This window comes from Taeniopygia guttata, chromosome 3 (assembly GCF_048771995.1).
Source record: "Taeniopygia guttata chromosome 3, bTaeGut7.mat, whole genome shotgun sequence".
Classification (NCBI taxonomy): Eukaryota; Metazoa; Chordata; class Aves; order Passeriformes; family Estrildidae; genus Taeniopygia; species Taeniopygia guttata.
The window spans coordinates 21,846,330-21,870,233 of NC_133027.1; the positions used below are offsets into that span (position 1 = coordinate 21,846,330).

At 37.2% G+C, this 23,904-nt stretch overlaps 1 protein-coding gene across 6 annotated transcripts in view; it reads right to left on the minus strand.

Annotated features, from left to right (window-relative positions):
- Positions 1 to 23,904, minus strand: part of ERICH1 (glutamate rich 1) — an 88,365-nt gene that overhangs the window by 24,492 nt on the left and 39,969 nt on the right. For 3 of the 6 annotated variants that reach the window (XM_072926419.1, XM_072926422.1, XM_072926421.1), the window contains exons 4-6: positions 6,757 to 7,131; positions 3,845 to 4,039; positions 893 to 3,503 (exon numbers count right to left, since the gene is read on the minus strand). In XM_072926419.1, coding sequence (XP_072782520.1) covers positions 3,397 to 3,503; positions 3,845 to 4,039; positions 6,757 to 7,131 — 677 coding nt within the window. In that variant the 3' untranslated portion in view covers positions 893 to 3,396. Of the gene's footprint in view, positions 1 to 892; positions 3,504 to 3,844; positions 4,040 to 6,756; positions 7,132 to 23,904 lie in introns of those variants that run through there. The other 3 variants (XR_012054879.1, XM_072926420.1, XM_030267271.4) reach the window with 1 other exon arrangement.

Genomic DNA, 23,904 nt, shown 5'->3' on the forward strand with positions numbered 1-23,904 from the left:
CTGCAAAATGTACCTCCCACTGCAATGAAGACTTATATAAATGACAATTCTCCAAAAAAAGACAGTTAAAAGAAGCTTCTAGCTCTGCCGTGAGTGATAATTTCCTAGGCAACAAGGGAAGAGTATGTTTGAGATTTGAAACCAACCAACAAAGAGAAAATTTTAATAGATAACAGAATGAAGTTGATGAGCAGAAGTTCATAAATGAGTTCATAAATTAGGAGATAATGACATTTTTTTTTTAATTAGGTGATCACCTATGCTTCAAAAATTGATGTGAAATGGGAACTAAGTAGTTCTCATTTCCAAAGTTAGTTTCCAGCCAGCAAAGGGAGCATTACTTCCAGTCACAGCTCTTCTCCTTTGCCAACTGCACTGAGGAGGATCATGAAGGTCTCTGGCTTCCTTTTGCTAATGGCCACAGACTTTCTAACAGCAAAGCCCCCATCATGAGAAATCCATGTCTATGTGACTTCTAAACATTGTCTTCCCTGCATGTACAGAAGATTTTAGGTAGAGGTAAGTATGTTTTGTTGAAGACTACCAAATAAATGGAAAGCAATAGGGCATTTTGTTCTCTTTTACAGACTGAGAACAATGACACTCCAAATAATGATGTTCACATGAACACTCTTGACCAACCTCAACTTTGTCTGATCATTCCCGTACAAGATCAAAGACAATTTGATGGAGTATCTGAGCACAAAGTACAAGGTAAGTTGATAGAGGATGACAACTAAACAGAACAACCAGTACCTCTGAAGCATAGAGATTTTCTTGTTTAAGTATTTTTTCTCATTTAAATGAAGGTTTAAAAGATAATAGCTAATGTTGATAACTTTTGTGTCTGAATCTCCTTAGTATTTCATTTTCCTGCAAAATTTATCACACCTTTCCATCACCCTTGACAGGACTTTATTTAATAGGTCTGCAAAAATTGGGATCTAAGAGCTTAAGATAAAACAGAAATTTATTACTTGTTTGTTTTTTCTTTTGGGTGCACTGTAATTTTCAATCTGAGTAACAGCTAAGAGATGCAAAGGAAAGAGCAAATCTTGGTATTGAACTAGTGGTTCTGAATTTGCAGTCTGCAGACCGGGAACAGCCCATGGCTTTATCCTAAAGCACACTTATCATCAGTAGGCATAGGCTTGCCAAGTGGGACTTTGTAATCCCAGTGGAAAGTTGGATAAAACCATAACATCCCTATATAAGGAAATAAAAGACATAATGGTGTGGATAATTTCTAATTTTTACTAGTGGAGAATGTGCACTTATATGAAGAGATGCATCACTTCTCTATTTTTTTTTTTTGTTTAATTCCTTATCTTTAGTTCCTTCCTGGAATTAAAGATAAAACTGAACAAAACACAGCACCCATTTTTACCTCCTTGATGACGGCATCTTAAGTAGAATCATAACCATGGGAAAAAGGGTTAACATACAATTTCTTGAACTAAATGAATAAAATAAAATGTTTATTTTGCAAAAATAATACACCTTCCTAAAATCAAAGGTTCTTTTATCGTGTTAATATGGAATAACCTTTCCTTCTAGTACTTTGCATCCCCGTAAAAATAAAGAGAGAAAAGACAAGATAATAAGACAAAATAATAAAAAAATGTTATGTACTGTGCATTTTTAATTTATTATTTGTTAATAGAACAAAGAGCGTATTAGCAAATTCAAGTTCTTATTATATAAATGTATTATATTACAAAGCTCTTTGTAATAACTCTTAACTTTTATCACCTGCTCCTCAGGAGTGAAAACTAAAATGTAAAAAACCCACACTGGACAAGATGACCTGATTTTGAGCCAAAAAAAAAGAGTATAATTAAAGGTCTAATTCAAAGTAAAATTTCAGAACATTGTATTTTCATTCACTAAATTTCCAGAATTACAAAGAGAATGTATTTTTTAAAGTCTGCTGAGGAAACTTAATGACTAGCAGGTGCTTAATTATCCTTTAATAATTTATAAGAATGTATTTTTCCACTTTCTTATGTTGTTGTACCTCATGAATATAAAATGAACTACTATGGTTACACCACTGTGAAGTTGGAATGAGATTAGAATTGAGCCCAGAGTGACAGCAGCTACTAGGGAAAAAAATCAACTACTAGGCTGTAGCAGCAGAAACATTATTGAATTTTAAAAATCACTCAGAAAATTGTCTTTTGCTTTTTCAAGTGATAAATACATACATTGAAAAATTAGGGGTTTTAATTTGCTTCTGTTTTCTCTCTTCATTTTGACATTTCCACTATACAAAAGTAAACAGAGCAACTTTTCTCAAGGCTGCAAAACCCAACAGAACTCCAACTGTATTCTACAGAAGTTAGAAAAGGCCTGTAAAGAGTATCCAAAATGTTGTCACTTCAATTCCACTTGGATTTAATCAAGAAAATCTGAATTAGTTCATTCAATAAAGGGCAATACCATCTTCACAATTCCTGCTGAGTTCTACATGGTTTGCACACGTGTATGACATCAATGAGACAATGTGATTATAATTAAGATCAGAGATTGTAGGCTTGAAATGCACAGAAGGATTTCATTCCATGTATATGTGGATACTTCACATCCATCAGAACCTTAAGGGTTGTCATACTGCACATCTACCCTTAAAAGAATACATATGTACTTCTCCAAGAGCATCCTTTTCAAAATGTATCAGATCTGAACTCCACAGGCAGGCATTCTCTCCTCGCTCTGTCCAACACACAGCAGCCAGTAGGCTCCAGTGTAGATGAGGATCTTTAGCCACGATCATGCTGCAAATGATTTAATGAAGTCACAAGCAGATGTCCCTTCTCTGAATGCCTTTGTGAGGCCTCTGATGGCTATGATCTTAACTACACTGTTACCACACCGCTACCACCTCTGCTGTTGCTCTTCAAAAGACTTAGAGTACGATTTAAAATGGTTGAGATTGTCTCATGCTGCAACTGCTCTCAACTATAACTAAATTCTTTGGGAGGCAAGAAAATTCAGCACATCTTGTAGATTTTTGTCTGATGCTGCAACACAAGTTCTAGTGACTAGTAGCAATGATTGTTTAAATGAAGACTACATGAAAAATGAATCATTATACCTCATGTGAACTACATGCTGATCCCACATTCACTTGAAGAACTATTAACTGTACAATAAGAGATTCTACTAAAATTATAGGGCTTATAAAAGAGAACAGAAGAAGCCTGTGCCTTAGGCATGTAAAAATTTATTAACACAGTAATTTTTCTTTTTATGAATTACTTCAGAATATTTGTTATAAAGAGTAACTTTAAATGTTTGCATTATCAACAGTGTTTTTGAGAAACTTAAACCAGATGCTTATATTTAAACAAAACCAAAACAGTAAATCAAAGTTTAGCTTGCAAAGTCTCTGTATTAAAGAAGCCAGAAAGAAATAAAATAATGGGTTTTATTGATTTTGGTGCATGTAAAATTAATCCTTAGCTGGAGGAGTGAAATCTCCAAGATAAACAAGTTAATTCCTGCAATTTAAAAAGTCTACCATGAGAATGTATTTAAAATATGCTTTAATTATCATTAAATCATAAAACATTTCAGATTTAAAAAATATTGGTTTAAACCCTTGAATCATCTTGTATTCTGTAGTTGCTGCAAAGTGAGAAAAGCTTCTATATTGATTGTAAACAACTGGGAAATAGGGATATCACTGTAATTTTGGTGGGAATCATGTTTTAATATCTTGTATAAGCATATATTTGCTATTACATCATTATTTACAGCTTCCTAATTAAAAAAATAAAGCAGTGTGAATTTTAATTCATACAAAAATATCAGTGTATGAACATGAGTGAATAGTACCTACCAGGGGACATCATAGATTGTTCTTGGAATTGTTTCAAAGCATCCTTCAATCTCTCAATATCCTGTAGCAATACAAGGGATTTCAGCCGATGCAGATGAGTCACGTCTGAGGAAGAGATGGTGCGAAATTCAAGACGTTGTAAGAGCTCTTGGGCAGTTGCTGAATTTACAGCAGCATCTCTGCATTCTGATTTCTCTGCAAAAACAGTTAGAAAACTATGTTAAAAATATTCAGTGAACTCAGAGAATTTTCCTAACTATAATTTCTTTTCCTAAGACAGCATCTTCCTTTTCAGTGCAAATTACAACCAAATATCAGGTACTAAAGAGTAGCTTATTAAATATTTTTTGTTAAATATTCAAACTATGGTAAAGCAAAAACAAAAATCAGTAAGTAAAAAGGACAATAGGATTCATAATCATAGGAATGCAAGAAGAATCACATATTCAAAGTTAGCAGAGAAAGAAGGTGTGAAAAAGAAACTGTACTGTGGCCAAAGCACTATGTTTTTGCTTCCTACACACTATATATTATGAACTGCACAGACATTTGAAGAAGGGAACAACTCTATGGAACTACTGCAAAGCACTTCTGGAGGCAAACAACTACTCTGGTATTGCACCTTTATATTTTTATTTAAAAAGCAAGTATTACAGCATGCAAGACAGCAGAGAAGGACACACATTGCTGTAATGGGTTGACCTTGGCTGGATGCCAGGTGCCCATCAAGATGCTCCATCAACTCCCCTTCCCAGTGGGACAGGGCAGAGAAAATGAGATGAAAAACAGCTCATTGGTTGAGGTAAGGCAGTTTGCTAAAAAAAACCCCAAAACCACAAAATACTCAGCCAAAACTAGCAGATGTTTGCACACACATAATTAAAGAGGAATACAGGTTTATTCTCTATTTTTCATCAGCAAGTGATGTTCAGCCACTTCCTGGGAAGCACGGCTTCAGCCCATGTAGTGGCTGCTCTGGAAGGCAAACATTGTAAAAGAACAAATGCCCCTGCTCTTCCTCATTCCCTAGGCTTTTATATCTGAGCTGATGTCATCTGTACTGATGGGTATGGAATATCCCTTTGGCTACTTTGGGTCAGCTGGCCTGGCTGTGTCCCTCCCAGGGTCTTGCCCATTCCCAGCCCCTTGATGGAGGGGAATGTTGGAGAGACAGTGCTGATAGGATGCCAGCACTGCCCAGCAGCAGCCAAAACTGCTGGGTTATCAACACCTTTACAAAGTACTGTGAGGGCTGCAGTGCACAAATGAGCTCCAGCTCAGCCAAACCAAATACAATTGTTTTTACACTACTAAACCATGAATTCGCTCTTTCATTCCAGTAACGTGTTGTCTGTCCCTTGAACCAGACTCCCTTTAATTCTGTTTTTTTTTAACAGCAAGACACCTGAGAAGTACAGAATTTTCCCCATTCATATTTTTAACATATGTACTAGAAGTATAATCCAATGTGACCATTTGAAAATACAGCTAAAAGCAATGGCTTCCAATTTTATCTAAAAATAATAGGGAGTGTTAAAGTCATTCAACGAAAAAAGGCAAACAGCATAATGTCAGATCTATATATAAACTGGGATTTGCCTAACAAGAAAGTTAGTCACACTCTGATTTATAGATGTCAAATCTCATTTGTAGATGAAATTCCTTTCAACTAAGAATTCCCCTCTGTGGATTCCAAGGTCCTCACTGGCTCAACACTTCAATCTGCTGTTTTGAAACTAGAGCCAGTCAGTCTGTCAAAACCTGCCAAAATCTAAACTTGACTTGCAGGAAAGCTGGAAGTTCAACAACACTTTCTTAAAAACCAACATGCAACACAGCTGTGGACAATTCATCAGGTTTCTGTTCTGGTCATGTATTAATAGTACAACTTGCAGAATTTGCAATCTTACTCAGTCACTGTGGAGCTCCACTACGGCAATTGAAAGTAGCTTAGCTTGCATTTACTTAGCCATATGGGGAAGTAGTAAAATTCTTAATTTTGGTGATGGAAATACCTTAGCCAGAAAGTAGGATAGGTTTCAAATGCTAGGCTTAGTATGAAGACCTGATGCAGCAGGAAAATTTAACATTAAGCAAAGAAAATTCTATGTATAAATCTTGAAAAAGTTAACATGAAATCCCTGATGTCATCTTTACAAGGTTTTTACAGCAATTCTGTAACCAAAACATGAATTTTATGGTACTAGAATCTGACAGCTCTGCCTCAAGATGGACTAAGACAGGTAGGTAAGCTATTTAATATTCTCCATTCAGCTCCACAGTGACCAATAGGCCATTAGGGATAAATCACATTGGATAGGCCATTAGGGATAAATCTATGTAATTCTTTTAAAAGTACTAGAGAATGTGCATTAAGCATCAGTTCCCATTCAACTTATTCACAAGCATTTTATGCCAATATACTTTCCTAGTGTCAATAGTATGTTCCCTGTTCCTGTACATGTCTGTCTAGATTTCCTTATAAAATTCAAATAAATCTCCTGGGACATAGAGCATTCAGAAAAGTAGATTGGTTCAGAGATACTAAGCATGAAAGTTGTTTAGGATAGCAATTGCCCTTATTTGAAGTTCTCTGAAAGCCAGTAATCCTTCTGGATGATTGCTTGCAGAGGGTAAAAAGAATTTTAACCACTTGTCCCAAGTGCATTGGAATGTTTAAGAGAAGAGCAAGGAACTCTACAGGTTTTTCTATTGATGTGAATTCTTGCACATTCATGTACAGACCAGAAAGTGGGACAAATATTAGGTATATGCCTTACTTATTCTCACATGCCTCTCTTCAAGAGAGACACTTTAATAGATTTGTCCCATTTTACAGCAGTAATAAATACATATCCAGTTTCTCCTGTTTGGTAATATTCAAAAAAAGAAAGGAGAAGAGTGGTACATACTGTCAGTAAAATAAATTTGTTGTGTTGCCTGCAGGAAGTCCAGAATGCTATCTGTCTTTTCATCTATGTCTTTTAAGCCTGCTGCTTCTTCTTTGCTGTTTTTGTCAGGCTGATATGTAAAATCCACACTGGTAGTTGATGTTACTAAGCCAGCTGCTCTCTTTTTTTCTTTCTGTCGCTTCTTTTTCATTTTCCTCTTCTTGTTTTTGCTTATTTTGGGACCATTTGTTTGCTGCAGCTGTAAATTATCTTGAACAGTCTCTTGAATTCCCAAATCTGTTTGTTCTCCATGGAAATTACTAGAGCTTTGTGAATTGCTCTTTTGTTTCTTTCTTTGAATGCACTTTCTCTTAGTTTGCCCTTGATATTCCTCTTCTGCGGATTCAAAAGAGACATGAGAGGTGTAAATAAGAAGATCTGTAATAAGCATTTTAGAACTGCATACAGTGAAATATGACACCCTTCAAATTCTGGGATACTTGACTGGCTCTAACCTTACTTTTATTCTTACAATGTCTTTCAGTATTACAATGTCAAAGTCAACTTTTCTGAATGCATTAAAAAGACACGCTTTTTTCCTTTCTGCTTTCAGTAAAGACTGTATTCTCCGTCATGCTACATACTTTACATCTCATTTACTTTCTTAGGGCAGATAATATGGCAATACACAGTAGGTCAAAAGAATGCCCAGAGCAAAAATCAGTATGGGCAGACTGGGCGACACAAAATGGGAGAGCTCCCCAAAGAGTCCCACAGCACCAGTTGGTAGACTTGACCAAGAACACAAGAAGAATGTATGTAATTTACAATGAAAGATGATGGTGTTTATATTGATGATATGCATTCATAACAGTGCTGTACTTTAAAAACACCAGGCATATGTTTCTGACTCATCTCTTTTCTTCTCCTTAAGCATTCTCCTCCATTGGGATATCTTACTGCTATCTCAGTTTTGGACATCAACTTTATAGGAAAAGCATGCAAGGCAACAGTGACCTTGGCAAGTAATCTCTAAACTCTTTAACAGCCTGCCTTGGTTCTGTTCCCTTGCTATATTATAATTTTATTACTACCTAATTCTTCAAAAGCCTCACATGTCACAGAAAATAAGTCCCTCTTGCTCTTCAAGACAGATTTTGCACTTTACTCAGATATCATCCCTGTACACAAAGCCAAGGTTTTAAAGTAATCTCTGACCCTGAACCGATTGCTCCTCCCACACACTCACTTCTAGCCCCTCTAGCACTGGCCAAGGAAGATTTGGCCAGAAGCAAAAACCTTTCTTGCCTCTAAGTGCACTGCTGCTGAAGTCCATATTCATGTCTATAATAATTGCTGTCTAATTAACTGTAATTCCCTCATTCATGATATAACAAAATCCCCATACATTTAAACATCCCAGATTGCAGAAATCCAGTTTTCTACTATCTGAAGAAAGTATTGAATTTGCATGCCAAGATTTTGGTCACAGGGGCTACAGGGGTGACTTCAATTAAGAGTTGCTAGAAGCTTCTCCAATGCCCAGCAGAACCAATGTCAGCCAGCTCCAAGATGGGCCTGCTGCTGGCCAAGGCTGAGTCATCAGTGATGGCAGTAATGCCTCTGGCATTACATAGTTATCCATACATATATATCTATAGATATGTAACTTGTAACATATAGTTAAGAAGGGGAAAAAAGTTACTGTGCAGATGCAGTTGCAACTAGAGAAGAGCAGAGTGAGAATATATGAGTCAAATAACTCTGCAGACACCAAGGTCAGTGGAGAAGAAAGTGCTCCAAATGCCAGAGCAGATTTCCCTGCAGTCTGTGGTGAAGACCATGGTGAAGCAGCTGTGTCCCTGCAGCCCATGGAGGTTCATGGTGGAACAGAGATCGTCTTGCTGAGGACCCTCCACTTGAGCAAGTGCAAGGCTGAGGGAGGCTGTGACCTCATTGTAAGTCCATGCTGGAGCAGGCTCCTGGCAGGATCTGTGGTCCTGTCACCACAGATAGGAGCCCACACTGGAGCACATTTGCTGGCAGGACTTCTGACCCCACAGAGGACCCACGCTGTTCCTGAAGGACTGCATGCTGTGGGAAAGGACTAACACTGCAGCAGATCATGAAGAGCTGCAGTCCATGGGAAGGACTCATGCTGGAAGATTGTTTCCCATGGGATTGACCCCATTCCAGAGAAAAGGAAGGACTCCTTTCCCTGAGGAGATGAAGAGCCTTCATCTCCCTTTGCTGCTGGTGGGGAGGAGGTAGAGAATTGGAAATAAAGTTAAGCCCGGGAAGATGGAGTGGTGGTGAGGGGAAAACAGAAAGGTGCTTTTAAGATTTAATTTTACTTTTTACTATCCTGCTCTAATTTTGATTTGTAATAAATTCAATTAATTTCCCCAAGCTGAGTCTGTTTTGCCCATGACAATAATCACCGAGTGATCTTTCCCTGCCCTTATGTTGTGAACCTTTAGTAATATTTTCTATCCCCTGTCCAGCTGTCCAGCTGAGGAGGACAGTAATAGAAAGGCTTTGGTGGGTGCCTGGCATTCAGCCAAGGTGAATACACCACATTCTAATTTTTGCTCAAGAAAGTTGACATTAATCCTTCCCTCAACCCCTACCTGCACGTTTCTAAATTCCTTACAGTGCCCTGAGCCTAGTACTCTTATTTATCTGGATTTACACCATTCTCTTGGGGTCAAAGCAGCCTTGCTTGGCAAAGTTTGGTGTGATACAGGAGAGACATGCAAAGCCTAATGCTTGTTGCAGAATGATATGCATAATCTTCTGAACTGTCTCAGACATTCTCAGTGTGTTTGGCTTTCTCATCACTCCTCCTGCTAACCAGTCTTCATCGCTATTTTCTCCATGGTTGGAGGCCCTCTCTTTAATTTCTGTTTCTTTTTCTGTCTTGAACTCTGTCAGCTCTGAGCCACTTTCTCTTTAAATATCACTACAGACTTTTAGTTCTTTAGCTGTCAGATGACTCACTGCAAAGCAATTTTCCATACTTTCAATAAAGAAGGCTGAATAAAAATAAATTTGCTGTATTGTAATTGAACACCACAGCACATTAGACACGCCAAACATCACCCTGGACCCAGAGTGCGGAATGTTTTGCACCTATGGTATTTGAGCTAAATATCTTTATATGTGATTTGGACATATGGGATGTGGGAAAAATAATGTCTGTGTCATCCTGAAGGAATAAAATACCGGAACTGAAGGCAGATATGAATGGTGAAAGATGCTATAAACAAAACATAAGTGTTTAATCTTGAGATCTAATTTGGATTTTCATGGAAGTATTTGTGTTAAAATAGGTGAATTTCACTGCAAATATATATCAATTGTTTTGCAAAATTTCTCAGCCCTCTGTTGACCTGAACAGCACTGTTTGCTAATAACACTACTTTAATCTATATATTCAGCAAAGCAGCTTAACTTGTTCTCTAAGCATCTGAGACCCCCAAATCTCAGTTAAACTACAGCATCATGTGCAGCCAAGCACCCTTCTTTGGTTTGAAATCACTTGAAAAAAAACAGGGCAAAAGCCAGGATGAGGCTTACAATAACCACTGTTTTGAGTCAAATCCAAAAGTTTCCTTATCCTAAGTAGCTCAGGACATCAGAAGGTCTGAAGAGACCACGGTGAAGCTGTCAAAAGGCAGAATGAATATAGTCTTCCCATGTTATTAAGATAAATACCTGACTGAAAGGAAACCAGGACTATGCTGACTTTCCTCCAACACAGGAAACAAATACAAGACTCTGCCTAGCTCTCTTGAGGAGCTATTGGCAGTCTAGCCTCTAGACTGCTTAAGGCAGTCCTTTAGCAGTTTAGGTCATTCTTTGCCCTCTATTCTAGTATCTGTGTAGCATCTACTGTTCCATGAGTGGGAGCTACCAGTGATTCAACATGAGGAACAAATATAATTAGATGCTTATGAATGCAAAGCAATGCACACAAAGGGGATTAATTCACACAGCTTACTGGTAGGGGTGAAGTGAGCTGTTATCTGCTCAGGAAAAACAAAAGCCATACCTGTGCATCAGCATGGAAACTCAATGAAAACATTTGCTCAGTAGGTATCAGTGATCACAACAGCTAACACCTTGTTTGCATACATAAGAAAAGAGATGGAAAATAACAGGAAAAAATATTCCAAAGCTATTATATAAACCTATTGTACTGTTCAAGCTTGTAATGCTGTGTTTCTTAGCATAATTCCAGAAGAGTAAGGTTTTGGCAGGCAAAAGGAGGACTCTCACAGAAGTTAGCAGAGAAAGAAACTCCAAAAATATTTGTATGATTTGACTTGAAAGAGTAATAAAATAGACTTTATTTCTGCCTCCTCATGTGAAAAGGTGACATGCAATTAATCGGAGCTGTTTCAAAAGCTAATCGAAGAAAGTAAAACCTATTTTTTTTTCAATAATGGTACAATTTGCTATAGATTTCCCATGCACATGGCATACAAAGGAGCCAAGACAACTGCTTGTTCATATAACCAGCAAGGCTACCTGATTACAACAGCCATGCTAAAATATAAATGAAAGTTATACAAGAAACATACACCATAAAGTTTATGTCACAGCCCACACAATGACCTTAACAAATGACATATTCAGTGGGATTCACCTCCCACAGCTTTAGCTGCCTTAGTGCATACTTAGACCTATGCTCCCTCTGATAACCCAAAAGACACTTTCTTCTTCAGAAAGCAGTTTAGCTCACACTAAACCAGCAGGAATGGAAATGCAGTCTGAAGGACTTCACCCTTCTCACTCCCCTTCCATTAATCACAAAGCAAATCGAGATGATGAGCTCTGACTAGATGCTTACAACACCTGAGAACACCACCAGTCTCTTTTACAGGAAATACTGGTAGGCAGGAAGATGTTTCTTTACATGAGTCTGCTCATCAGATGATTTTTACTAATTAACAGAATTCACTGTTTTATAAAAACCCCCAAACAAGACCCAACTGATGAACTTTTCTCTACATTTCAAGCCAGTAGGGAGGCCTGATAAAATTTCATAGATACAAATTTGGTTCTAATAATTTTTACCACTGACAGAAAAAAAATGGTTATGTCAAAGCTAAGCAATTCTAAAAAATGCAGGGAATATACACTATGCAAGCAATCTCAGTATGTTGAGTAAGTGCTTAAGCAACAATGATAGGAATAGCTTTAGAATAAAACTCTAGCCACAACTATAGCTACAGCTTGCTCTAATCTCACAAGAGCTGATGATTCTTCCGCTGTTCCATACTGGTCTATCACCTCTCTTTGTCCTAAGATCTATCTCTGCTTCACAAGTTGCTTAGTTGATCACATAATCCAATTATCCAGGAACAATAGACTCTAACCTGATAATCCGCACTTTGTGCTCCTTCAGACTGAGCAAAGTGTCATCCAGATGAAATGCCCATATACAATTCCAGTCACATTCATAATTTCATAGGCATTTCTTTCAGCCTTAGTAACCCCTTCCTCAATAACTATTCAGAGTTCATTTTTTTTTTTGCACAGATACCTTTTTGGATGCAGTTTACCATGCAGGTGCACAGTCACACTACCCTGACTGACAGTATGATATGGAAGTAGAGAATTGCAGCATCAGAATGTAAGTCAGCACTAAAAGAAAAAGTAATTTTCTGACAGCCTATCTTAACTTGTCTGAAAGATTTAAATGTTTTCTCCATTCAAACTCATATTTCTTGAACAGAACAGAGGTAGAAATACATAAAAAGGAGACTTTAAATGAAATAAGAGGACTCCGTTTATACATACAGCTTAGTGAACTGTGATAATGAAAAGTCAGCACAGACAGTTTCTATCTTCAAAGAAAAACAGAAAACAATGAAAAATATATATAAAAAATATTAACAGGAAGACACCCAATAATCTAAATTTTATTGAGTTCTATTATATTAGGAAATTACTTTGTATTCATCATCAGAGCAGCACAATGAGATTAAATATGAAGCTTAACACAGGCTAAGAGCAACAGCTGACTTCCTCCTGTCCAGACTAACCATCAGCATGAACACACTGCTGTCAACTCCATGAGGGAAAATACAAGCTCTCTCAAGTTTATCTTTATTATTTCAGTTCCTTCATAGAATGCCAAATGGAAACATTGTGAGACAGCATCCTATAAGAAAATGAAGAATGGGAGGCTGGTTACTTAGGTGTCTGCAAGTCTAAGGGATACAAAGTTCCACAGTTTGCAAAATGAAGTGTGGCTATAAGAATAAACTGGGATTTTTAAATGCTAGGGATTTTTTAAAATCAGGTCCTTGAATATTATAAGAACAAACTTTTAGAACAGGGAAAAAGAAAAAAGAGAGAAAAAAAATTGTCAAAAATACTAAGGAAAACAGAGTCAAAGAATATCCACTCAGCTTTAGGAATCCATATAATCTGCTCATCATTACTCAAGTATGGCAGCTGGCTTTCCTGTTCAAGCCCCACAGCTGGCTGTCTGGATGTTGCTCATGGTAATTCTGTAATTCTGTTGGGTTTTGGTGTTTTGCTTTGGGTTAGTTTTTTTCAGATTAAACAGGATGTATGCCCTTCTGATTTTTCAGCCAGTTTAAGCTCTTCTCCTTGACACTGGATGAATCTTCCATGGTGTACCATGCAGTCAAAGCAGAGGAGTTTAATTTTGGTTTAGGATCTTCTAAGGGAAAAACTGAATGTTATTTTTAGTGCCAATTAAGATATTTGTAACTGCAATTTGACCAAGAGTGCAAAGCTGTGGCTGGTGAATGCAATAAAATGGAATGGTTCATTAGAATAAAAGCAATACTGGAAAGATCTCAGGGACACAAAATGATGTTACTATTTTTTCACTCTTTTTTGGGGAAACTGCTTCAAATAGTTTGAAATCCGAGAAAGAAAACCTATTTAAAAACTTTAGAACTTCGACTAAAAGAGTGGCAGACACATTGCTCCTGGTGCATCAAAAGTAAGACCTATTCAATTTTAATCCTATATAACATTTGCTCAAACACTCTTGGCCTGTCTTACCAATCTTACATTTAAATATGTTTAATATATCATCTGGGTGTGAATTCATTTTTTTAAAAGACACCTACTTCTTTCTAACAACTTCCTTTACTCTGTTGTCTGGCTCTGCTGTCTTTCTCTCGCTTTTTCTCAAACCATCATGACAGGTGGTGGGCGCTGGCCTGGAATATCACATATGGTGTCCTTAAGTAGCTTCCATACCGCCTGGTATGACTTCCTTCTCTTAGCTGACCTTTTTTAGGTTCTTTTTAGTAAATATCTTTATTTTTGTGTAGTGTTCCTTCTTGAATTGTTGTGGATTTCTGTTTGTTTCCTGTTGTTTTTTCAGCATGTTGACCCCAATGGTTGCTGTTGTGATGTGCCTCTTGTGAACAAAACTGCATGGGATAAAGTCAAGAGTGTGATTTCCTCTTACACCACTAACCAATATCTTGGTTATTTTACTGACTGTGTTTAAAATCTGAAACTTTTCCCATCTTGATGAGACACTAAGGAAGAAACTGAAGATCCCATCATTGCGCTCTCTGTTGCTTCTCTGATCTTTCAGCAGTGAGTGTTCCCAATCCCAGCTGGATACATGATGAAACAGACTCTAAACTGGCTTTGCTTTTTGGTATGTACACTCAGTCCACACACACATTGATCTAAGGCATCCAGGAGATATATAAAACTATTTTAATGCATAAATTGATTTTAGCAGTAATGTTTTGGGCCTTCTGTAACTTTATACAGAAAGCTGTAATTGATGAAGTCCCCAATCTTTCCTAAATAGAAGTATTTCTGATACAAATTCTGTACCGTTCAATGACTTAATTTTTAAACAAAAGCAAGTATTTTAACCTTTAGTGATAATTTATTGTTTTAAATTTCAAACTCATTATCTTCAGTCATTTTGGCATTTTGGGGTGATGTACAATCAGATTCAGTCACCATTATTTAGAGGCATCATACAGCATTTCCCACATGGGCTCAGTTGTGGTCCCCAAAACCACTAAGAATGTTGACTCAGTGAGGAAAATAGAGTAAAATCATAAAGCTGAGCATACTCACATACAAGAAAAAACAGAGATTCAATGACAACCAGTAACTGTTTTGAAGGCTACTAAATCAGAAATGCTCAAGAATCTTAAGCAGCCACAAAGACTAATTGCTACTAAATAGAGAAATCTTCTTAATCTTTGGCTAAATAAGATTACATCTCTGTATTGGAACAGATAGCACCACTATGAATGGGAGAGGGAGATTTGTAACATTTATATAAAAAAACTGAAAACATTTTAAGCACCTGATGTCACATTTCTATTTTATATGTTTGCTCTTTCTTTTAATTTTCAGGACACAAACACATGTTTAGAGTTTTCTTCAAAGCCTTTTTTCACAGAGATGGTTTTCAACCAATGGTTAGTTTAAAGAATCCAAAGCTCTCCCTTTGCTCAGAATAACATCAGAAATTATAAGAAACACTGCAATCTTAAAATGCTGTGCAGCATTTAAAATGTTATTTCCAAAGATACCAGCTAAAACATCACAAAATGTTTAGATGTTATTAAGAGTATAGGAACACAATGGAAAATGGGAAAATACTGGAAAAACAGGTCATCTACTGGAAAACAGATATGTAGTTTTCCCCTGTCATAGAACAGCATCTAAGAGCAGATGTAAACTAAAGTGAAATCTTTAGCACAGGAGAGCTACACAGAAGTATGCACACACTGACCCAGCAAAATTAAGATACTCAGCAACAGCCCCCCAACTTATGCCAGTTATCACCTCAATATTTCAGTTTACACCTCAGTTCTATTTTTTGCCATATTTTGTAATATTTCTTAAGTTTTTACAAAGCATCTAATAAACAAATATATTTAACCCCATATATGAAAGAGCTGCCACAACTGCAATTTATTACATGGTTCTTGCAGTAAACCCTACTTCAAAACAATCTGGAAAAGGAAAGTCTGAAAGAATGCAGAACTTCCACATGTTTTATTTTTAATTATTTCCTTAATCCATTTATCTTTGTATCTTATACTAGATTTGAATAACACTTACTTTCACAGTTTCCAAGAAGCTTTGTAAAAACAGGGATGTTTCAGGACAAGGACTGAACTTACTTTCATTAATCACATTCTAAATTAATTGTGTATTGAAGCAGTAAGTAATTTCTTAATGACCAAGTGCTCTATGTTGAACTAATCATATACATAAATATGCAGGCAAGTATGCTGGAAAAATGAGCAACACCACAGGGAAAAATCCAGAACAGCTGTAATTTGGAAATCTGTGAGTTTGTGAACTGGATGCCACAGTGCTTCCCGGTATGCAGATTTGTTCTTGACTGCATGTCAAGAACAAACCTGCTCAAACTTTTTTTTCCATAGTGAATATTTATACCAACTTTTTAATAGGAAAGCTAGGTTTTATTAGAACAGACACTAGAACAGCCAGTTTCTTTTCTGGGGGTGGAGAAAACTCAAAATGAGGAAAGTCGAAACAAAACTAAACCTACATAACTTTACCTCAACCTTGCCTACTGCATCCTCATAAATCAATCCTCTCTTCTTAGGCTTGTTCTCAGTTCAGCACACCAGATACCAGAGCTGCAGAACACTCTGCACAGTGCTCTCTGGGTCTCTAGGCAATGTCCCTCTGAAGCCTGGGCTCCCATTGTTCTCAGCAGACTTCTGGTCTCTACTGTACAGAGGGTTTATTCCTTTGCCATCATTCCTCTACACCAGTGCATCCTCACATTCTATAAAGTTATTCCCTCTCAGTGGGTGTCTCTTCATCTCCTAAGGACTCCATCCTGATTTCTGTACTAAGCAGCTACAGATTTTCAAAGACTAAAATATGGTATATGACATAAATATCGGATTATTCGTAATAATAAACTTTAAAAACCTACAAAACCCAGATGAAAGCATCCATTACAAAAATTAATGTTTCCAAAGTGACTGAAATAATTTTGTCACGTTTGCAACAAGAGATCACATAGTGTGCATATTCTGCTTTCCTAGGTGTTGAATCAATTGTACACCATCTTTACATTATTAAACCACCTATTTCTGGGCAGAGTAGAATGTTACCAGGATAATATGGATCACTCTCATTTCCAGGATTTCTTGTGCTGCTTCCCAAAAGTAAAAAAAAAGCCTTAAAATGGCTATAGGAGCACAAGTTGTCTATTCAGCTTAGCAAAGTGTCAAGTTATTTTTAGTTCCTATTTAAGTTGTTGAAAAATAAGAGTTGCTTTGCAGCTCATTGAAGAATAGTATCGTGCCTTGAATATGAGAGACATTGTTATTCTTCTTCAGCTATATGACATGATCTGTGAAATAACTCTGATGTGATAAAGGGAAATGTGTTCATCTGTTTTCACTTGACTTTGTATTTCATACACATTTTAAAATCTGTCATCTGCTTGCAGAACACAGTTTTTTCCATCACACACTGTACCCCCAATCCAGATTAGTGTGACATGAATGCTTTTCATCTTTACTTGGTACGCTGCCTATCACCTCTACTAAGTTGGTTTAATTTTTCTTTCCAACATCATAGAACCTTAGGTATCAATAGGTGTCAATCACAGACTACCCATAATATTCTATGGATATGCATATACATACGCATACGAAATGAATCTCTCGCTTTCATGAGCTAGCTGATATGTACTACTATTAATCCAGTTGGGATGCAAATAAATTTCCTTGTTGGTGTAAAATGCCATTCCTTTGGGGTAGGAATAAGAAGGTTCTCCCAAAGAGAGCTTATCCTGCCACAAGCATCTAACTTTAACCATTTATGCTGACTTTTAGGCAGGATGCTCTTCCTGAATGATACTCAGCAGAAAGTAAGAAATATGTGAGAAGAGGAATAAATCTGGGTCTAGGAGGTCCCTGTCTAGGCTCAATGATATCACAGAATCATAGAATCCCCCGACTTGGAAGGGATCCACAAGGATCATCAAGTCCAACTCTTAACTCACTGTCACATTTCACTTTTCCCCAAAACAGCTACTACATCACTGAAAATTATCTGACACTAGGGCAATATTACCTTTTTATATTCAGAGCCTGATTATATGCATCACACATAATTTTATTTGAACAAGAAAATATAAAATGAAAGTTTATGCATTTTACTTGTACAGGACAAGTAAGAGTCTTCTTGTAGGATCCAGGCATAAGCATGCCTCCAATATTGTAAGTCAGATACATGAAGTAAAGATTCTGGATTTAGATGCAAAGAACATAGGACCAAGAATAAGTTTTCAATTTCCTTAAGCAGTTACAGTTTCCCTAATTTTAATTAATTACCAAACACAAGTGGGGAAGAAAAAAATCTCATTGTAAATGCAAGTGTTCTGCTGGAGTCATGAACTATAGCTTCATTTGGCCTTTTCTTTTCTACCTTGAGAATACACCAATTTTTACAGCTGAATAGACAACACAGACTACTTAAGCAGGTGTCATAAATTTAAAGAGATTTGTGTGCTTCTGTAAGGAATATATATATATATATATATATATATATATATATATATATATATATTATATGATTGCTACTGTTCCTCTCTGTACAAACTATCCAACTGCTTTTACACTACACTATTACTGTCATGGTTGTATCACATGCTATACATGAAGCACAAGTTATTGCATATGTATCAACCTCAGTATCTTCTCTGGAGTACAGGTCACCAAAACTGCCTCCTTGAAAAGAAATTTTTATGTTTTATAAAGACTCCTGGATGGCTATTTACTATATGAAGAAGTGCTTTTCTAAAATCAAAACCTAACCAAACCACACTACCAAAACCAATGCACTATGTTCTATAGAAGTCCTAAAAATCAAGAGTTTTATGCCCAGCTCAGTTCCGGTTTTATTTTTTTCAAAGCATATGCAAAATAAGTGATGAGAAAGTGGAACATTTTCTTATATACCAGTGAACAGCAAAAAGAAAGCAGGACAGATCTGATCCAAATCTACTTATTGAAACCAAAAAGAAAGTCCAAGAATTCTGTAGTAATGTTACAAGCTACCTGCACATCTTATTAGCAAATTCAAGATTCTTAAGGTTTTATTGGAATGCTGGGTTTGAAATGACAAGGAATGGTTGTTCAGTTCCACTCCTGATTCCTTCATAAAAGTAATCTTCCACCAAGTGGGACAAGAGGCCACACAGTACAGGTTTCTGTCTTCTCAAAAAACTGTGATTTTGACTTTGGTAGCCAGTTCCTGTGTTCACAGGACTTTTTTCATTCTGGAATACTAAAGAGATCACAAAAATCTTGCAGCAAGTGAAACAATCAATAAATCTCAGGAATGGCTTTAGGGTCTCTGAAGACAAGGGCCAGTGCACTGACCTCTGGGCATGCAGGACTGGGAATGGGGGTCCTCTGGATGGAGATAGCAGATGCCTGGCTCTATGGTGGTGCTGGCTACTTCCCTGGCAGGGCAGCATTAAGGGAAACTACAGCTGGTATTTTATTACTCACTCACTCCCCACAAGGGGATATATGCTAATCAAGACTTCTCACAAGATTCACTTCTGCCATTAAATTACACTGTAGCCAGTAAAGAGAACTTCCACTGTACTAACAAGTATGGTGACACAAAAAGTTGGCAGAAGATCACGAGAGAATAGGCTGCAAACAGCTTAAAATAATTCAGGGCTCTCCATTTACTTGGCTTTTAACTTAAGCACTTCACTGGAAGCAAGTTAAAGTGTACAAAATTACTGTCATTAAAAGAAAAGGTATAAAAAAAAAGGAAATATAAAAACCTTGTAAACTAGCAGATATATAACCACAATGGAAGTTTATACTGCTTGTAACATAACTGCTAGAGGCACTTCAATTTAATAGAATTTACATATTACTATAAGAATGTATTTAAAAGAAGAAAAATGCCAGTTAGACCAAAAAGGAAAAGCATTATAGGTCACTAGAGAACACATTCAAATAATTTAATCATTATACTTTTACTTAGATGTTTTTCTGCATATGTACAAGTTCTTTTGCCAGATGAATGTGTAACACTATTGCTAAAACTTTTGCTGAAGTTCTCCAGGCTTATACTAAACAAAGTGTGAAGATTATTTAAAATGCTAACATTTCTGATTATTGGTGAATGTTGTATACTGTTACGATTTCTAGACACATGTCAAAAAAATACTGCAATGGATTTTTTCCTTGAGATTACTGATTTTTACATCTAAATTTCATGCAATCAGTTAACCAATTTACAACTTGAAATTAGAAACACACACACATAAATAACATATGAAATAAAGAAACACTGCATATTGTATTTGATAATCTTTCATTTTTCCTTGATATATTCTTCTCCCCTTTCAGAGTAAAAAAAGACTCTCCATCCAAATCTGTGCAATCTTAGCACTAAAGGCTCCACCTATCAATAGCATATTCAAGATTGTAAATGAACTATTATTTGATTAAACACACAAAGCCCAAGAGACAGTTAGTATGGATTTTATTGGGTTTGCATGGTCAGGTTTTGGCAGTGGAAGCCACGGGGTGGCTTCTGTGAGCAGCTGCCAGAAGCTTCCTCCATGTCCAGCAGAGCCAATGCCAGACAGCTCCAAGATGGATGTGCCCCATGCCAATTAGAAAGGGTAGCAACACCTCTGTGATAATATATTTCGGGAGAATTTTAAAAAAAGTCATAAACAAAAAGTCAAGAGTTTTAATTGCAGCCAGAGATAGTGGGGTGAGCACATGAGAGGAACAGCTCTGCAGACACCAAGGTCAGTGCAGAAGGAGGGGCAGGAGATGCTCCAGGCACCAGAGCTGAGGTTCCCCTGCAGCCCGTGGTGCAGCCCATGGTGAGGCAGCTGTGCCCCTGCAGCCCGTGGGGATCCACAGGGATGCAGAGATCCACCTGCAGCCTATGGAGGAGCCCCACACCAGAGCAGGTGGATGCCTGGAGGAGGCTGTGACTCTTGTGTGAGGCCTGTGCTGGAGCAGGGTCCTGGCAGGGACCTGCAGACCTGTGGAGAGGAGCCCATGCTGGAGCAGCCCGTCCTTGAAGGATTACACCCTGTACTAGAGAACTGTTACCCATGGGATGGATTAATATTGGAGAAGTCAATGGAGAACTATCTTCCATGGGGGAACCCCATGCTGGAGCAGGGGAAGGACACCTCTTCCGGAGCCGCAGGAGATATATATAGGATGAACTGACCAAAATCCCCATTACCCCTGTCCCTGTTCCCCTCTGGAGAGGAGGTAGAGTTGAGAAGGAGCGACAGGTGGGGCGAAGGTGTTTTAAGGTCTGTTTTTACTTCCCATTATCCTGCTCTGATTTTTTTTTTATAATAAACTCAAATAATATCCTCAGATTTTGAGGATGTGTTGTCTGTGACAGTATTTGATAAGATCGCTCCTGGAACCTATCTCAAACTGTGAACTCTTTGCTTTATTATCTCTCCCCTATCCAGGTGCAGAGGGGAGTGAGAGACTTTGGTGGGTGTCTGGAATCCAGCCAAGGTCAACCCACTACATGGAGGTAAATGCATCATTTTCATTAGCAAGTACTACAAAGGAGAAGGATACCAAGAAAGTCTGGCATTTTTTCCCAGGAGGAGAAAAGCTGGCAAAAAGGACAAAATTAAATATATATCCTGTGATGGAAGAACTCTATCACTGATTTATTACTTAAAGTCTTACCACTTAACACTATGTATTTTTATTTCTTAAGGAGCTGTAACAAATTAGTATTTCTCTCCTCTACAGTGTTCATCTATATACTAAATAAAGTACTGAACAAAGAATTAATCACTTCTTTTCTCTGGCAGATGAACAAGAAGGATAGACATTATGTTCTTTTCAGTAAAAATGTCACAGTTCAGCTAAGGTATTTAACTGCTGTGTAAAAGCTACGGTAATATTCACTCCCCTTTCTGGGTTCACATAAAAAGAGACAGGCTCCTCCAAACAGAAAGCTTGATCCTAGACAGACTTTATTATCATCACTTATTGTAATATCACTAGGTGCCTTGCTCTTCTAATTATTCAAGCAGTTTAGTATTCTCATGTGCTTCAGAGAAGAGGAAATCAGATCCATGCACAAATGCGCTGTACTGCAGCAGTTCGGGGTATGAAGTGTCACAGACCTGCAGAGCAGCCCTGGAGCCTGCAGCAGTTACTGCCTCTCTGTGCTGATCTATTAGCTCTGGCTCAATATCAGCTACATTACTTACCATATGCAGGTCTTTGTTCATGTCTTTATATGCTTGGGTTTTCACAGCAGAATCTTTACTATTTTATATACCTTGTGATATGACAAGTGCCTAGATATGAGCATTCAGTAAAGTCGAATTCTCTGAGGAATGACTCTTAATAAAGGTGCACATTTAATTCTGCTACCATGTCTAAAAATTAATGGAGAACTGATCTAAATTTGTCAGTTACAAATTAAGGTTTTTAGTATACTGAATGAAAAGGTTGGAAAAGAATATGTGCCATACCTGAACACTGAGTACTCCTTAAGATGTCTTCACTGTATTTGATGCTTCCTCTGGAAAGCTAACTGAGTAACTAGATATACAGTTATTGTATTTATTAATAGTCACTAACAGCAAACTATTTTTTATCAATTCAGTGTTGCATGCATTTGTAATTTCTAGAAATTTATCTTACATGCTGTTTCATGATGGGACTAACAAGGCACTCTATATGTGAGAAGACATGCAGTAGACAGTATTAGCTTTTCACTTCTCATCTTCAGATAGTGACCAAAAAATAGAATAGAGCTCTTTACTTGTCCAGACCGACAAAAGATTTGTCCATTTCTAAGTACTCAAGAAATGCTGATATACTACTCAAATAGAGTGCATACCTAAATGCAAAAAGATTGAAATGGTTTGTTAACACACTACAAACTTAAGCCATCCAGGTAAGTACTTAAGTTGAATTTAAGACAAAAGCATGAAAGGAATTAATCTCATTGTGCATTAAAGATGCATCTTTTTTATTAAATGTATGTTAGGCTCTCCTTAAGGTGTGGCAACCATTACAGTTCCATTATATTTCAGATTTTTGCATCTAGCTAACCTACTATTCAAGCCACCAAAACAAACGTTTTATCTAATATTATATTTGGCATCATGATAGTGCAATGGCTATTTGCCAGTGAAAAGAAAATTAACAAAATAAATTAAATTTTGTGGTTAGCTGTGAAAGGATGCTGATATCCAGTTCAGTGTTACACTCACATGATGGACCTGTGAGTGTAAACCACCAAAACCAACACAAATATCTGCTGAGAGTAATATACTAAAGAAAATTTGAATGGCAGAATTCCTTTCTAGAAGTCAGAACTTTTGGTCATGTGGCATTTTTCATCCTGTTCTACACACCTTAAAGTTGGACTTATCAGAAAATTAGCTTATGTTGCATTTTCTCAAAGTTTATCACATTTATGAATTCAGCTTTTAAATATTCATTTTTATAGAAAGCAACTTAAGAAACCTTTTATTCGTGTATATTCAATTTGATTGGTAAAAAAACTGGCATCATCATCCCAACAAAGCAAAAACCAGTTGCATAAAACTGTTTCTGCATTCTCTCCTACTCTCTCCATAGCAAGATGTGGAGAGAGTTAGTCAGATGAGATAGAAGTAAATCCTTTCCAAGTATCATCCATGTACCCAGAAACAAAGAGCTTTGAGAAAGTAAGGTCACCCAGTTCTTCTGAAAATAGTACAGAAGCAGGTAAAACAGGTATGACTTCACACAAAACTTCACTTGTCATTAGACCAGCTACACCAAGACCAGAGGTTCAAGGCTATTGTTTAAAGTATCTGCATCAATAAAAGAAGTGTCAGATGCTGGCAGTATGCCACAGGTCAGTGAAGGCCTGTTCCTCACTACACCCCTACAGAGCTGAGTGCTCAGCTAACTGCAAACTAGCAGAACCAGTCACGTCAGTACAGCTGTGCTGGTTATACCAGCCCAGAGGATGAGCACATTTCAGATTTCAGAAGAGGAGTCTGTGAGATACAGCACTATCAGCTGGATAGAGCCAGAGGTGCAGCTGTTGGAAGGGATTTACTTTCTGTCAAGAGAGTCTGCCTGTTGGCCTTAATGCCTCCTCCAC